This window comes from Haemaphysalis longicornis, unplaced genomic scaffold (assembly GCF_048455015.1).
Source record: "Haemaphysalis longicornis isolate Haplotype H1 unplaced genomic scaffold, Haemaphysalis longicornis Haplotype H1 scaffold_10, whole genome shotgun sequence".
Classification (NCBI taxonomy): domain Eukaryota; kingdom Metazoa; phylum Arthropoda; class Arachnida; order Ixodida; family Ixodidae; genus Haemaphysalis; species Haemaphysalis longicornis.
This window is the reverse complement of record NW_027526204.1, coordinates 16005194-16021612: the sequence shown is the minus strand read 5'-3', so window position 1 is coordinate 16021612 and position 16419 is coordinate 16005194. Positions and strand designations below refer to the sequence as shown.

The 16419-nt window shown below is 44.8% G+C and overlaps 4 protein-coding genes across 9 annotated transcripts in view; 3 read left to right on the top strand and 1 right to left on the bottom strand.

Annotated features, from left to right (window-relative positions):
* LOC144158244 (uncharacterized) overlaps positions 1–16419 on the top strand; it is a gene marked incomplete in the record, with an annotated part of 583448 nt that overhangs the window by 375456 nt on the left and 191573 nt on the right.
* LOC144158241 (uncharacterized) overlaps positions 1–16419 on the bottom strand; it is a 200119-nt gene that overhangs the window by 14927 nt on the left and 168773 nt on the right. For 2 of the 5 annotated variants that reach the window (XM_077688976.1, XM_077688980.1), the window contains exons 1-3: positions 13916–14233; positions 5761–5908; positions 5639–5701 (exon numbers count right to left, since the gene is read on the bottom strand). In XM_077688976.1, the coding sequence (XP_077545102.1) occupies positions 5639–5701; positions 5761–5863 (166 nt within the window). In that variant the 5' untranslated portion in view covers positions 5864–5908; positions 13916–14233. Of the gene's footprint in view, positions 1–5638; positions 5702–5760; positions 5909–13915; positions 14234–16419 lie in introns of those variants that run through there. The other 3 variants (XM_077688977.1, XM_077688978.1, XM_077688979.1) reach the window with 3 other exon arrangements.
* Positions 1–16419, top strand: part of LOC144158240 (uncharacterized) — a 185152-nt gene that overhangs the window by 52718 nt on the left and 116015 nt on the right. The gene's annotated exons all lie outside the window — the stretch shown is intronic.
* LOC144158238 (uncharacterized) overlaps positions 14497–16419 on the top strand; it is a 29209-nt gene continuing 27286 nt past the window's right edge. Inside the window, exon 1 of one of the 2 annotated variants that reach the window (XM_077688968.1) lies at positions 14497–14652. In XM_077688968.1, the coding sequence (XP_077545094.1) occupies positions 14577–14652 (76 nt within the window). In that variant the 5' untranslated portion in view covers positions 14497–14576. The remainder of the gene's footprint in view (positions 14653–16419) is intronic. The other variant, XM_077688966.1, reaches the window with a different exon arrangement.

Sequence of the window (16419 nt, the reverse complement as noted above, 5' to 3'; positions counted from 1 at the left end):
CGGCGAGATGTCGAGCTCGGCCGGCGCTAGTTTCGTCAGTTTCGTACGCATTGGTGCACACGCTTGCGAGTTCGTTCGGACCTTGAACCGTTTACTCCACCGTTCTTTGTCATAAAAAGAATGTGCAGTATGTTTCACGGGCATTTAGCTCGCTATGCAAGCTGTAAGCCCTGCCTAACATGTGTTTGCTTTTGCCGGCCTCCGCCAATCGCAGAGCATTGCCAAGTGACATCACAGGTTCTGTTGCGGAAAATGAGCTGGTGAGTCGCATGGTCATTTCCTTTTTTCCTAATTATGTAGCTTATTTGAGCGAAGTTTGCGTTATAAGTGGTGTCGTTATGGTTCTAATGAGGCAATCTTTCGAATGAACCAAACTTGTGTTTTCTCTTCATGGCTCCTTTTAGACTGTGAGCCAGGTATTCCTACATCAAGGGAAGCAAAAGAGAACTCCGGTCATGTTCCTAGAAGCCACACATCCAAAACCTGACATAGTACTTTATTTGAAAACCATAGAAGATGGAGGTATTGAATATAGAAGTTTCCTACTTCTTTCAACTTCCACCGAGGCTAGCGGGACAAGTCTCCGAAGGTTTGAAGTCCACGTTCTTCCAACCAGCTTTGCAAAAACTACCGTTTCATTTGATACTTTTCCCCTGAGAAGGTGCACGCAATATTTCATTAACTTCCTCACGTCAGCCTGTGTGACATACCGTGAAGGTTTAGTCAAAAGCAAAAGTGTTACCTTTCAAACAGCATCGCTATGCAGAAAGGCAGCATCTACTTGGTATTGGCAAAACTGCATTCTATTTTGTTCAGCTGATATTGCCCAGCACCTGCTTCTTTCCTATCTAGCAGCAACTTTGAATACTTTTAAATGCCCCTAGCACTGTTGCGGAGACTGTAATGGGAAGGTGAAATATACAAATATTCAACACTCTGCTCTTATTCAAGATTCAAATTTTATTGGAGCTCTACCTTCCTATTTATGCAACTACAATCCAATGTATTAGGCAAACGTGTATAAGATTATATAAAAAAATGTGCCATGCACTTCCCAGAGATGGTTAACCAGTGTAACTAATGTATGGTTGGTGTTTACTCGTGTAACTCCTCTTGGTTCCTTCACCCGCCGCGGTGGCTCAGTGGTTAAGGCGTTGCGCTGCTGAGCACGAGGTCGCGGGTTCGATTCCCGGCCGCGGCGGCCGCTTTTCTGATGGAGGCGAAAAGCAAAAACGCCCGTGTGTACGAGATTTCGGCGCACGTTAAAGATCCCCAGGTGGTCAAAATTAATCCAGAGCCCTCCACTACGGCGCGCCTCATCGCCTCCGTTGCGTCGGCGCGTTAAACCCCAACAATCAATCAATCTCTTGGTTCCTTCAACTCTTTAATTCTACGTTGTGTGGTTCCAGTGTCTTCTATTATTCTCAATCATCCTTGCGGCTTTGCTGATTTTAGGCTGCCTGCTCGTCTGAAGTGTGGCCCTCCCGTTTCAAAATACGATACAGCTGGTGTTTGGCACTGCCACTTGGATGCTGCACCACCCACACCCCTGCTGCCCCTTCCCATTGTTTTTGCTTGATCTGTGCTTGAAAGAGTAGCTTGCTTGCAGTGTGCTCTGCTGAGAGAGATAAGCCCAGCCACACTTCCTTCCCTTGCTTCTGACTCCTCTCCTGTGTGGTTTATTCCCAAGTATTTGGGTTGCACCGCAGGACTTCTTTGTGTACATGAGACCGCCAGCTTTTTCTTTTGCATAGCAATAAAAATCATTCCTTTAGAATTATGCAATCAATCAATTGATTTGTCATAATGAAATATTGTAACAGAATTGTAACAGTTCGGGTGAGTTGGCTTTTGGTGTGAAACTGCAATGAAAGACAGCGGATGGAAAGCTGGTACACTTAACTCGACATCTTTCAGTAGTCTTGCACAAAAAACACTAAAATGGTGCAACTGTCCTATCTTTCCATACAACTCGCCCTCGTCCACATGCACACATTTACAGTGTTGGTATATTTCTTTAATGGTAATTTTGTATTGTCTGAGTGATTGATGGGCATGTAGGCAAAAATTTGCACCATAAATACATTGACACAGAACTACAAATTATCAGAAAATGAGTGTGTGCAGAGAAAGAGATGTTAAGCTAAGCCCTGAGTGAGTGACGGTGTTGCCTGCGATGGCCCAGCACTCACACCACTCATGGTATGACGCATCAATAGAAACATGGAGGGCAAACACAAAAAAGCTAGGGCCGGTGCTGCTGTCCTGTCTACTTTCTGTTTGCCGCCCATGATTTTTGATGGGCATCATACCATGGGAAGTACACACCAACTAGAAAAAAGAAAATTGAACTAGCTCAGTCCCATGTTTCTGCCCAATGCACCCACCGTCCAGCTTTTCCATGAGCTGAATGAATGCTTGCATGCATTCTAAAATAGTGTGTCACGAATGCATGGTTGACTAGGGGGCAACGGAAGACCGAATGCGAATGACGACAAAGTGCCAGTACTGGCCGAAAACAAAAGCAGTGACTGGCAGCCATTGCTGCCACTAAAGCAAGGAAACGTGACCACTGAGGTGCACTGAACGCAAAGCACAGTTGACAGGGTGTGCGAGAGGCATAAGATAGATGGCGGATTGCGCGATTCTCGAGCTAGAGCAAGTATGCACACCGGGCCACTCATCATGCTTGCGAAGGGGAAAGAATAAGTGCTCGTGCTTTCTTTAAGACCCCGCTTTTTTTTCAAGCCAGCACTCCCAAACTTTATGAGCAGTGTATGTGATGCTGCAGTTTCAATACTAGAGACAGAATGCCAGTCTCTAGTGCAAATTCAAGAAAACCCAGAACCAACCTGCATCGGCTCTAGCTTTTGATTATTTTTAAAGGTATTTTGTGGAACTGAACAGACATGCAAGCAATAAACATCAATAATGATCTTCCACAGACTATTTTACTGCAGGGTGAAGGCCTCTTTCCTTGACCCTCACCCGCTCCTGTCCAGCACTGTCCGAATCCACTCTTGATCCCAATTTCCTTTCGTGCCTTTCCTTTTTTCTAGTGCTGTTTCTCAGTATCCACTCTGTTATCCTGGTGGTCGACCTGTTGTCACTTCGTCACACCGAATAGCCAGCCAAACTCCATTTGTTTTTCTTATTTATTTGAACTATGATATCATCTCAAGTTTGCTTTCTGATCCACGATGCTCGTTTACTGTCCCAGTGTGACTACTATCATTCTTCACTCCATAACCCACTAAGTTGACCAAAGTTTCCATTCCAGTTGTTTTGTAAGGCGCCGAAATTCCGCTCCAAATGTCATAAGGCACCATGCATTTTTTTTGTACATTTTTTTTAGGGAGAGGGGCACCTTACTCCCGCTATTTGTGAGTGCTTGCCACATTCACATCAGGTCATTCCTATTTCTTTGTCCTCGTTGAGATCAGCATTGACCATTTGGCCAAGATAGTTATTATGTTCTTCCAGCATTTCGTTTCCTATGCTAAAGAGAAGGAATTCAACATGTTCATTTATCCTTACTTTAGATTTATTCATATTTACTTTTACCCTCACGGCAAAACTTTGATTGTAATGCTTCAAACATTTTTTGCAGTTCTGCAGATTCACGAAACAAGACTCCATCATCCACAAAGCTTAATGGTTCAAGTATTCCCTGTTTACTCGAAACCGTGCATTTTATCCGTCAAGGTGCGTGATTACCCCCTCCAAATATGCTGTGAACAATTTTGGTGAGATGGTACTCTCCCAGTCGCACTCCCTTTTGGATCGGAACTTTTTGCTTTGCTTGTTACGGATTATCTTGCTTGTAAGTCCTTCATATGTCATTAAGGAGTCTTACATAGGTCTTTTCTATCTTTTGGTCATTTAAACTTTGCCCACTGCTGTGGCGTTTACTGAATCAAGTTCTTTATAAAACAAACTGCCATGTAAAAAAGTTTTTTTTACAGATTTTTCGATTGCTTTATTGACTAATAAATGTGATACATTGTTGAGTATCCTTTTTTAAACACAGTCTGCTTTCTCAGCTGTAGGGAATCTAGGCTGTCACTTAGGCAATTACCTAATACATTGGTAAGCAATTCGTATACACCTGTTAGTAGGCTGATATGTCTAATTCTTAAGGTCTTTGTTATCTCCCTTCTTGTGAATCAAAATTACGTTGGCATTTTTCCAGGCTATGGGCAATTTTTGAGTCAGTATACATACTAAAATAGTTCTTCATCTCTTATTATCCAACAATTCTACTTTGGAAATTTGAAAATCAAGTGAATATTTTAATAATGCTTTCTTTACGATTGAGGTCATAAATATATATTCTGTATATTGTGTTGTATGACATTCTTCAGGATCTAATAAACCTTGTTTCAATTCAATTCAAATATAAAATGGTAGCCAAGAAACAGATTTTTTCTGTATTTTGAAGGTATCACGTGTGTAAGCTACCCCTGGACTTTATTATAAAGTACAGCATAGCAGAGCATTCGCGATTATTCTTGGACACCTGAGGATATTTATAGCCCATGGAAATCGCAACAAAAAGGTGTTTCATTTTTTCCCACAATCTAAACAATGGCTGCCAGGGCAAAAAGCAGCACAATGCACCCGCGACTGAGACGTGGTAGAGGTGAAGATGCCTTACATGACACAGGCACAAAATACAAAAGGTAAAGTTCAGCAGGCTTGCAGAAAGAAAATGGGAAATGCTGGGAAAATGCTGAACTTGCAAATGGGAAAATGCTGCTAGGCTATAAGATGGCATCATGGACACCTACAGCCAAATATAGAACATTAGAAATTATTTAGTGGATCGTTAGAAACACCAGCACTGTCTTCTTTCAACATAAATCATAAATGCAACTCTTTGAACACCAGCTTAGCCACTACATTGTTGAGCTAGTTTTGCGACAGATCTCCTTTTTATGTCACATACTAGAAGCAGCAGGCTTGGATTACTCTAGATTTCACAAACACAAGAAACTGATGCAGCTTCAGATTATCACCATACATAATGTCTAAAAAACTGAAAAAATTGTACGAAATGCAAAATGCCTCTATTCTTAAGAAATAGCTACGATATAACACTTCTAAACCTAGTTATGAAAAGATAAAGTTACATAAATTTTTGCTAGAGATTTCGCAGCCTGTCATCCAGCTATCTGTGCTGGATGATTGGATTTATCTTTTCACTTGAACGAAGGGCCTATGCATCCCAGTTGGCACGTGGAGGCCCCAGTTGGCATGCCACCAGTGGCAATACTGTGGAACGAAGCACTGGCAAGCAGCACTTTTGTGTGTGGGAATCGCTTGTTTTAGTCTTCATTTTTGTAAACTCTATCGGCCCAATATTTACAGCAGGCATTAAACCTCGCCTAGTCACACAGGTTACTTGTGGCAAACCATTGCACAAACAGCCCAGTCACCACTTAGCGATAAAGGGAAGTAGAAGCAGCCATTTCACCCTTGCCTAATCTCATCGGATCCCAATGATGAGGCTGTGAGCAAGCGAAATGATAAGTGCAGCTTGCACGCCACCATCTTGAGGCTGTTGTGATGCAATGAATGGCCTTGAAAGATGTCGCATAGTACGTTTTTCACTCTAAAAGATGACCTGAAGGCTAACCTGAAAATTCGTCTTCCGTTTGGGAACTTGCACCCTTGTGAAACTTCAAGCAGCACTGCGTACCTGAAAAAAATTCAGTCATCACGTGACAACCTGGATGTTAGACACAACAGGTACTATACCCATGGCCCCCGTGGAAATGGTCGCCTGTGTGTATTGGCTGCTGGATGCATCCCTCCTGCAGGATCCATCCATAGACGTAGCCATGACGCTGCTCGCTGGCATCGATGCTTATACACGTTGAATGCTTTCTGCAGGTTCCAGTGTCCTCTGGAAGCAAAACACACCACTGGTTAAAATTAACACCACACCACATGCTAAGTGCACCACTAATTAGACAATTGCCAGTTTACACCCGAGTAGAGAACAGCGTTTGCAATGTCCTCTCAACCAACAACCAGAAGGTAACTGGTTAAATGGCCTTGCTTGTGTACTATGCCAATAGCCTGTTGCCTACTAGTCCAGCGGGAAAAACGAGGGCACGTCCTCACTGGCAGAAATGATCCTGGTGCTGCATTCTGCTCGTTTCGGCTATCTCTCCTCTCTGCTGTGTACTGTATGTGTGGTGATGTGTACGCACACATGAAGCATGCCTGTCAGTTAATAATGCTGATCACTCAAAAGATCAATTACCATATTTTCCGGTCTATAAGTCGCACCTTTGTATAAGTCGCACCCCCCTCAAAATGAGTTAAAAAAAAACGTATATAAGTCGCACCATTGTTTAAGACGCACCGGTATATAAGACGCACTTGTTAATTAGGTAAACTCATAGTGAATGAGATCGTTAGAAAGTGCGGCGAAAATACATGGTTGGGGCGGCCGCCGCCTATTAACGCATCCCCCTGTAAGCAAGGCTAGACATGGGCATATAACATCTAAAGTCTGGACATAACTTACTTCTCAAAAATGGTTTATGGATACACTGAGATGGCATGTACTTACGGACGGCGTTTATGCAAAACCATCGAAGTTTTTTTCCTCAGACTCGCTAACAAATATTTCAGTATCTTCAGTGGGAGTTCCACTGGTGCATCACTGTCATCCTCCCACTCTCTGATGTCTTCTTTGCCAACATCGCTACCAATCGCGGACCGGATTACCCTGGCCTTTATCAACCCGGCTACAACTGTTTTTGTAGAAATGGAGTCCCAAGAGTCGGAGACCCATTTGGCCACCTCTCCAAATGTCGCACGTCTCTTGTGTGCTGTCGTAAATCAGCGCAATAAAGGTGTCATGGTGGGCGGAACTGACACGACGGGAAGTGGCTCAAAAATCAAAAATCAAGCTGTCATTTGAAAAATTAGCAGCACATTTACCTCCTTCAGAGTAACTGTCTGTAATAATTCATGAGCTGCATTTTGTTTTTGCAACCCAGTTTGATGTTACTTTGAATTTATTCTGAACTGTAGTTACTGCGCATGGCCTAAAGTGGCGCGTGGTTGTCGCAGGCCATTATCATTCTTTTTGACTAGAAAAAGCTGCAAATTCTTTGGTGTAATGTCCCGAAGCAACATATGGGCTATGAGAAATGCCGTACCTGTGGACGTGGGATTGATTTACACCCTAGAGCTGTGTCTCAACATCCGCTGGCCACGCGCGGCCACTGCGATTCAGATTTATTCCATACATAAGTCGCACCGGTGGATAAGACGCACCAACAAAAATTTCAGAAAAAAACCGCGACTTATACACCGGAAAATACGGTAAATAAGAAAAGTTTATAACATTTCACATTAAACATAAAATTATAGGTACCACACAAATCCATTGAAATTGCATTCACAAAAGCATAAATATATATTAGGACGAGATATGGGTTGTGTGCTTCCCTTCCCCAGTCCATTTTTTGTTTGCAGTTCCAAAAATTGAAATTGAGCATTTATTCACAGCACGCTTCAATTCTATTTAACAGACAAGTTTCCACCGAACTCACTAGCACGTCTAAAGACCTAACCACATGGACCCAAAATAACATGCTGAGAGAGCATCAGTGTCATTCGGCGGCAGCACACCAACTTGCAGGATAGGCCGAACAACCACATGAGACTGGCAAAGTTGCATATCAGCTGCTGTGTCAACAGGTATTGGTGGATAAGTTAATGTAAACTTGCCATATTTCTCAAGTTATGGTTGATTCTTTGTAAGCAGTTAATTTCAATTGCTAAACTGTAGTATTAAAACCCTAGAATTAAAAACATTTTACTTTACTGACTGCTCAGAATGTTTACAAGCCAGTTTTGAAATACTGCGAAATGTATATCTTGTCATCACTGTCCAATCTGAACAAAGTCAGACAGCGCGATAAAAAAAAACACACTTCAAAAAACTTCTGGCCATTTGATGTCCTACCTTGATGTTATGTACAGACGGCTGCATTAATTCAAAGCATTAGTAAACAAAACGGCTGCATTAATTAGGCGTTAGGTAAAAATTAAGCATTAGGTAAATTAAGTAAATTAAGCGTTAAGTAAAGTTAAGTGTAATTAAGCGTTAGGTAAAGAATTTTCAGTGCTACCCTGATACAGAGTTGAACGCCACTTGTAGGTTAAAAGGTAAGATCTGGTATTCTTTTTTTACTGTGATAAAGAAAAGCTGAACAATCCCTCACCACACGCACAAAAAAAACTAGTGATGTTCTGGTAAGAGTTGAATTATAGAACATCCAAACCGCTTGGTGAGCGATAATCATAAGATCAACGTTGATGCTACGGAGAACCTTTGTGGTGGTTTATTCCTGGTGTATCGAATCTAGCATCCAATTGACCACGCCAGACTGCTTTGTTTAGCTTTGATAACTGCTACATAGCAAAGAACAGTGGCTCACAGCAGTATGCAGCTATGGTGCGGCCGCCAGCCCATTTCGTGGCTTTACCGTCGGTTCGCTACGTTAGTGGTCCACCAAGTGAAAGCGGCGGCGACCGACTCTCTCGATACTGCGCCCATACTGTTCCCCCGGTGGTTTGGCAGGTACAGACAGTATAAAGGTGGCCATGGTGCTGGCGTAGCTCTCGCCCTCATAGCCCTTCTTCGCTCTTGTCACACGTTCTAATTTTTTTCTATTTGAACGGTTCCCTATCAATCGTAAAGCAATGAATCATCTACAGTTAACGTGTTGTGTTGGTAAATGTCTTCAATTCAACAACTACCATTGTGTAGTTGCACGGTTGTGCAGGGGTGCAGACTTTTCACATCGGAAATCGATTTTGCTGATGCACTCTCAAAAAAAAAAATTTTTGCGCAATAAAAAAATCTCTCGTGACCATACATGATGTGTAATTTTGTTGAGCAATCTGTCATTTGCAGGTGGTGATAGTCTGACATTTGACAGTTTTTATAACCAATTGTGTTTCTTGGGCTTCCTAAATGCAGAAGCTTTGGTCTGTGTATATCTGTCTACCTTCATAACGGTTGACTCTGCTGCCTGGCCAAAAGTTGAAAAATTTGTGGAACAGGATGTTTATATAGGCAATACATTTCCTAATAAATCTCGTCGCGTACTTCACACTTATTAACATTGTTTAGCAGAAAGAAAATAAGGCATATTACAGGGACAGCTTAAACACATAACTGATAATACCAGCAGTAATTTTTTAGTTAAAAATACGGTAATTTTGGCGAGAGCCGAAATAAACATATTAAAACACTTATCTACACAGTTTTAAAATGGCTCGTGGCCGATCCTCGTTGTCTTGGGCAACTTGGAGGAGCGACAGTAATTAGGCTAACTTCAAAGCCTTGCCACTTCATAATACCACAGGCATTTTCCAACTTCCACTGTAGCACACCATCATTTACCCAGCTGAGGTATGTGGGAAGAAGGAGGACAGCAAAGAGAAGGTTGACATGTTAGCCGACCACTTTGCATGGTTCCACTCTCGACCTGTCTTTTTCATCTAAAAGTTGTGCTTATCGTCTAGTAAATGCTATTTTTCTGCCTTTTTTCGAGGCAACGTTACAGCAGAATGCCGTCAAACATCATAGAAGCTGCACTCGTCATTCATAATTTTTTCTTAGCTACCATGTGGCGCCTTTTATTATTAGCATAGCAGCGTGGTGTCTGCATGTGCTAGCATGGCCTCCTTTATATCTTCCGTGCCTGCCAAGTGCCCTTTCCATTTCTTGGCGCTTACGTTACTTTCCGTAAGGAGTCATCGCGGCACCTTTGCGACAGTCGTACTATGCTTTGATTCAAAATACGTCGTCACGGCATGACACACTCATTTACCTTCACTTGGTGAGCCTCCATTTGGCCTCACAGTAACCACACGTAAAAAAAGCATTCTGCAAAAAAATCCCCTCTTCCTATCCGCGAAAAACGACAAGCAACAAAGCTTCAGCGACAACTTGTGTTGACCAGCCTTGAGTCCTAGGAGCCGACAAAACAAATTGTTTTTTTCTTCCCTTCAGTTCCCATTCCCCCATGCACGGCCTCCGGGCCTCCCCTTTCCTTTGATAAAGGCTTGAATCAATCAATCAATCTAAGTTGCCACTGAGCACACTTCCCCAACTAATTGAAACCTACAAGGACTAAAGTTTTATGTCAACGGACAAACGTGGGGCTGTCGGTTCCCAGACAGTTTATCGAACGCCGTTTTATCGAAAAAATGCCCGTTTTATCGAACGCCGTTATATCGAACCACCTACGTCCGTTTTATCGAAAGTGTGGTTTTGCGGCTTTGATTGTAATTTTCGGGGTTTATTTTGTTTAACTGGCCATCGCGTTAACCTGACCTGCAGTTAGCTTCATTCTACATTGTCTCTGCGGTGCATTGCATACAGAAACCTGCCTATGTATGTTGACGTGTCTTTCCCGTGTTTTTGATCACCTTTTTTTTATTCGAATGTTTTTTTTTTTAATTTGTGTCTTCCTTGATTGCACTCAAGCATGTATGTCCCCCTTGTTTATATTACAGAATTTGCAACTATAGTAGTAACTATTATAGTAACCCCTTGCGCAATATTCCTTACATAAACAGTATCGGCGTATTTAGGTTGGTGTGGCCAAATGCCCCGGCGCCATCATTATGCGATCCAGTATTGTCCTTCCGAATTTTTCACGTGGTTTGCACACGACTCCTACTCGGACCATGTGGTCACATTGTTGGTGTCTGGAGAAATATCGTGCCAAGAACTTCAGAAAGATTACTGCTATATAAATGGAACAGTGGGAGGATGGGGGATTCCGACAGTGAAATTAAGTGAGGCCCCAACAGAGTCTAAGAGAACTCGTCACAAGTGAACCCGTCACGGCCAACTCGTTGTGGGCGAACTCGTTAAGTAGGACAGGTCGTCTAAGCATCTGTTGATCATGCTCAAATAAAAAAAAATACAGGGTTTCGTATAATTTTCCACTTATGCGTCGGCGCTCTTATGACCCTCCTTCGATTCACCAACCTTACGTTTCCTTGTAGGCCTTGAAGGAACACGCCGGACCAAACAGGGCATTTTGTTGGTTTTTGTATGCTTCTTTTCTTTGCTCGTTGTCAATTTGTTTCAACTTTACTTTTTTATTTCCAGGTAATCGGCTGACAGCGATCTGTTGAGTAGGCCTTCACGATTTCTCTCTTTTTGGTGTTTACTATTTTGATCTTAATGTTTTTTTTTTGCCTTGTGATAAAAAGGTAAAAGAGAATGGGCTAAAAACCCCAGACATGCTGGGGTGCAATGAGGAGGGGAGAGACGAAAAAGAACCAACCTGTAGTATGGTGACTAATTTTGTAACTAACTTTTTTCTCGTTAGTTCTAAGCAAGGCATCGAGAACAGTAGGACAAGGCTTGGTAACCTCTTAGCAACTGAACTCAGGGCCCATTAAGAATTAAGAAGGCAGAAATCGGTGAAGACTTTTGCTGGCGTTCCAGTTAGGTTTTTGGCATTGGACTCACAAGCGCCAAGTAGTGCCTTACTGAAATAGAACATACGCGGCGAAATAATTAGATTGTGTGTCGACACGAAAGCGGTCTATACAAGAAAGTACGATATTAAGGTATTCTAGTCTATACGCCACAATGGTGCGATATGCTTCGGGTCAGAGTTTGGTCTATAGACAGATATTCGTTAGGGCAGTACCACCTGAGCAATGAACAGAACAAAAATGTTGTGGAGATAAATTTCGCGCATCACAAAAACAAAAAGAAAGCTCGCTGGAAACAAAAGCCAACTAGTACAAAGACTACAAATTCTGTTATACCCCTGTCAAACGTGCCTATTTAAGTGCACTTACACGGAGTGCACTTGGATAAAATGTCATTCGGGAGCAGCTAAACGGCAAACGCGAATGACACTTTACAAGGAACGCACTTTAAGCTGAGTGTGGTCCCCAAACACACTTTACCGGGGCCAGCTCGCCGAGTGAGTAATCTCGTGAACAGAAGTCCGAAAATCGGAAAAATTAACGTAAAACCGCGAGCGTTTAGATGATAATAAGTAACGTTAAAAGTTAATTATAGATATATTGCTTATTTACCTTTACAAAAATTGAAGCAGCGACGAAAAATAAGAAAATAACCTCTCTCTCAACAACGTGCCAGCGCCGCCTGGTGGGTGTTTTGCTCCATGGCAGCCGTTCTCTGCGGCGTTCTCGTAGGTGGTTTCTTGTGGCCCTGTGATTGTGTTCGTGTTTCAGCCTATTTCCGTTGTATTCAACGCTTTCAGATAATTTCCCCCGAACGCAGCTGTCATTCACTGCGCAGTGAATAACAGTGAAGATAAAAGCGCCGGTGTTCAGTCGCCGTCCCGACTCTGTTTTTGTGGTCTTGTGCGATGCGCCGATTGCGATTTTAAACAATTCAAACACAACAAATTGTTTACAATATTCCTCACGTGATAAAGAGGGGGGATTTCAAGTAATTTTGCGTAATATTTACGCCGGCTATCGTCACTGACATCACGGCCAAGGGCACTTTATTTCGTCGTTTAGCAGCGCGCAGCCTAAGTGTCACTTGGGAAGCCCGAGTGCACTCGGCGGAAGTGCACTTAAATAGGCACGTTTGACAGGGGTATTATACCCCTGTCAAACGTGCCTATTTAAGTGCACTTACACGGAGTGCACTCGGCTAAAATGTCATTCGGGACCAGCTAAACGGCAAACGCGAATGACACTTTACAAGGAACGCACTTTAACCTGAGTGTGGTCCCCAAACACACTTTACCGTGGCCAACTCGCCGAGTGAGTAATCTCGTGAACAGAAGTCCGAAAATCAGAAAAATTAACCTAAAACCGCGAGCGTTTAGATGATAATAAGTAACGTTAAAAGTTAATTATAGATATATCGCTTATTTACTTTTACAAAAATTGAAGCAGCGACGAAAAATAAGAAAATAACCTCTCTCAACAACGTTCCAGCGCCGCCTGGTGGGTGTTTTGCTCCATGGCAGCCGTTCTCTGCGGCGTTCTCGTAGGTGGTTTCTTGTGGCCCTGTGATTGTGTTCCTGCTTCAGCCTATTTCTGTTGTATTCAACGCTTTCAGATAATTTCCCCCAAACAATAATGCTCCTGTCATTCACTGCGCAGTGAATAACAGTGAAGGTATCAGCGCCGGTGTTCAGTCGCCGTCCCGACTCTGTTTTTGTGGTCTTGTGCGAGGCGCCGATTGCAATTTTAAACAGTGCAAACACAACGAAATGTTTACATTATTCCTCACGTGATAAAGAGGGGGAATTTCAAGTAATTCTGCGTAATATTTACGCCGGCTATCGTCAATGACATCACGGCCAAGGGCACTTTATTTCGTCGTTTAGCAGCGCGCAGCCTAAGTGTCACTTGGGAAGCCCGAGTGCACTCGGCGGAAGTGCACTTAAATAGGCACGTTTGACAGGGGTATTAAATAGGCTCGCTTCGGAGACAAGATTGGCAAATTACACAGCGAGGAGGAAACTGAAAAGCTTACTGCAAATTTTGTTACAAGAAAAGGCCGAAAAAAAAAACACTTTCGATAAAACGGCTTCGATAAAACGGCGTTCGATATAACAGCGTTCGATAAAACGGCTTCGATAAAATGGCGTTCGATAAAACGGCGTTCGATAAACTGTCCGGATCCCGGGGCTGTCCATTTTTCTCTCGTAGAAGCCCACATTGTATTGATAGGACACGGGCGATTCCACAATATTTACAGCTTTACTGTAAGCTACGCAATGATAAAACATGAATGAAACTCGGCGTAATGTTAGAGTCATCTCAGCAGCTAATACGATTTGCTGACATAAGCGATGAACGATGTTCTAGACTCCATAACATAACTGCAGCAAGTTTCGTGACCGTGGGTGCCATGGATCACCTCGAACAGGCCCTCGGCGGACGAGGCTGCGAAGGCAATGGGAGCCGACCGCGGGTTGCAGGTGCGCGTCCCTCACGGGCGCCACAGGGGAACACAGCTCCCGGAAGACACTGAGCCCGTCATGTCCCGCTACAAGCACTGCACACACACCAGGTTGGGGGTCGACCTCGAGGCCGCAGACACGACGACCCGCGAACGCCGGCACACAACCCTAGGCTTTCCTAGGCGATCCGCGGGCGTCTAGACAGGCACACCACGTTTTGCCCGCGCGCACTTGCCCAACAGCGTGAGCTACACTTCCACGCCTTTGTCCGCGCTGACTACGCTGACGACAGCGGGAACTCCGACGCAATGCACAGGCGAACAACGCCGTAGTTTCGAAAACAACCTAGTACCTAGCCTAGCACCCACCCTTTGTTGGAGTGCGTTAGAGAGTGTTGCGCGCAAGACGGCGCTGCAAGCGTGCAAAGTTTTTTTTTTTTTTTTTTTTGTACAAACTTTGGTTTGAGGATTATTTGGTCACAACAAAGATACGAGCGCTTGCCACTGTAATATTAAAAGGCCGTGAGACACCACTTCAAGGCTTAGCTAAAAATGGTTAAAATGAGTTCAAGTAGGCGGCAGATAAAAAAACCAACAAACGGCACCTCACCATCCGCTTATGACGCCCCGCATCCGAAGTGGCAATCCTCGGCCCTACAATAGAGCCATCGGACGGCGTACTACAGCCCTTACATGTAGGCGTTTGCGAATGCTTTGTCTGCTTTGTCTCCCGTTGCATGGGGGTGCCACCTGGAGGCGAGCTGTTCTGACAGACCCTACACTGGCTCTCCAAACAAAGGCGAATTTTAGCGGAAATTTCCTGTTCCGACTGGATTCAACACTCGCATCGAGTTCATGAAGCCACCAGGAGCACGACAACATCAAGCTTGAAGCCGTACGTAGAACATTCTTCATTTTACGGCCAGTTCAAGTTTCGAAGCGGCGGAGGCCCGCTAACCCTAACAAGCTAGCGGCGAGGCATAGCCGCGACATCGGCTGCCTCGTCGCAGGAGATGGCGTCTGCCATGACTCTAGCGGACGCCGCCCAAGCTCACCGGTCGTCTACAGACATCTCAGACGACGAAGAAATGGATTTGCGAGGTTCGCAAGAAGATGGAATTACTACCGGCGGGAATAATGACACCACGGACTGGATCACCGTCACAAGCCGGGCCCAGCGCCGCAGAATGAAATCACAAGCGATCACGCCGACGACGACCTTGACGCCTCCGAAATCGGATCTTCGCCCCAGCCGCTCACCGCGAAAGCCGAAACTGCCACCGCTGCCCGCCGACGATTACAAGCTGGCCATCAGACCTCGCAACGGCCTGCCACTAAGCAAGGTGAGCCCCATGGCCCTCTCAGATTGCATCTTGCGTGAGGCGAATCTCCAGCCCGAAGGCACAACAATCAGAGCCCGCATCGACGAAAATCAGAACATCCTCATCGTGAGCACCCCTTCCCCAGACACTGCCGCGGCACTGAGCAAGATAGAAAAACTCACAATTGGAAATGGCACCTTTGAAGTTTCATCATACGGGGTCTCCCCGGATAATTCCTGCAAAGGCGTGATCCATAACATCCACCTCGAAGCAACGCCCGACGAAATAATGAAAGCCATCTCAGCTCCAGGATTCGAACCACTCACATGCCGCAGGTTAGGAAAGTCTACAACCATCGTCATAACATTTATGGGGAAGAAAGTGCCCTTTATGGTCTACGTCGGTGGGGTAGAGACGAGGTGCTACCTCTACAAACGCACGGTCGCCCACTGTCACGTGTGCCACAAGACCGGCCACAGAGCAGACGTGTGCCCGCACCCCCCATCAACGCCCAAGTGCAAGAATTGCGGCGTTCAACTGACTTCGGACCAGCACGAGTGCCGCCCCCAGTGTACTCTCTGCGGAGGCGCCCATACAACGGCAAGTAAGCCATGTCCCAAGAGGTTCCTACCACCGATCAACCGCAGAAAGGGAGGAGGCCCACCCACGAACGCCAGGAGTTCCCGCTCACTGTCCGTGGATGCTCGCAAAAGGACTCCAAACTCCCGGTCCCAATCCCGGAACAGGCGAGACAGTTCCCAGGCACCGACCAAAAGCGGAAAGGAATCAGGACGTCGCTCCCGATCCCGATCCAAGCATGCCTCCAAAACAAGGCCACGAAGCACCACGAGGGGGATCGGAGCATCGCAGACGACTACGTCACCATCTCAGGTGAGCTGGGCAAAGGTCGCCTCTCCCAAAGCTCAGCCCCCCCTTCACCACCCTGAAATAACACAGGTGCAGGCGCAGAATGCCCGCCTACTAGAGGAAAATGCTATTCTAAAAGCTGAACTTGCATCTCTCAGAGCAGAATTATCTGCGATGCGGGAGGAGTTCCTTAGCACACGCAGCATTGCAAAAGCCAGCACCCAGTCTTCCCCACCCGAAAAACGCAAACGGGCTGAAAAACCCCCAATCCAG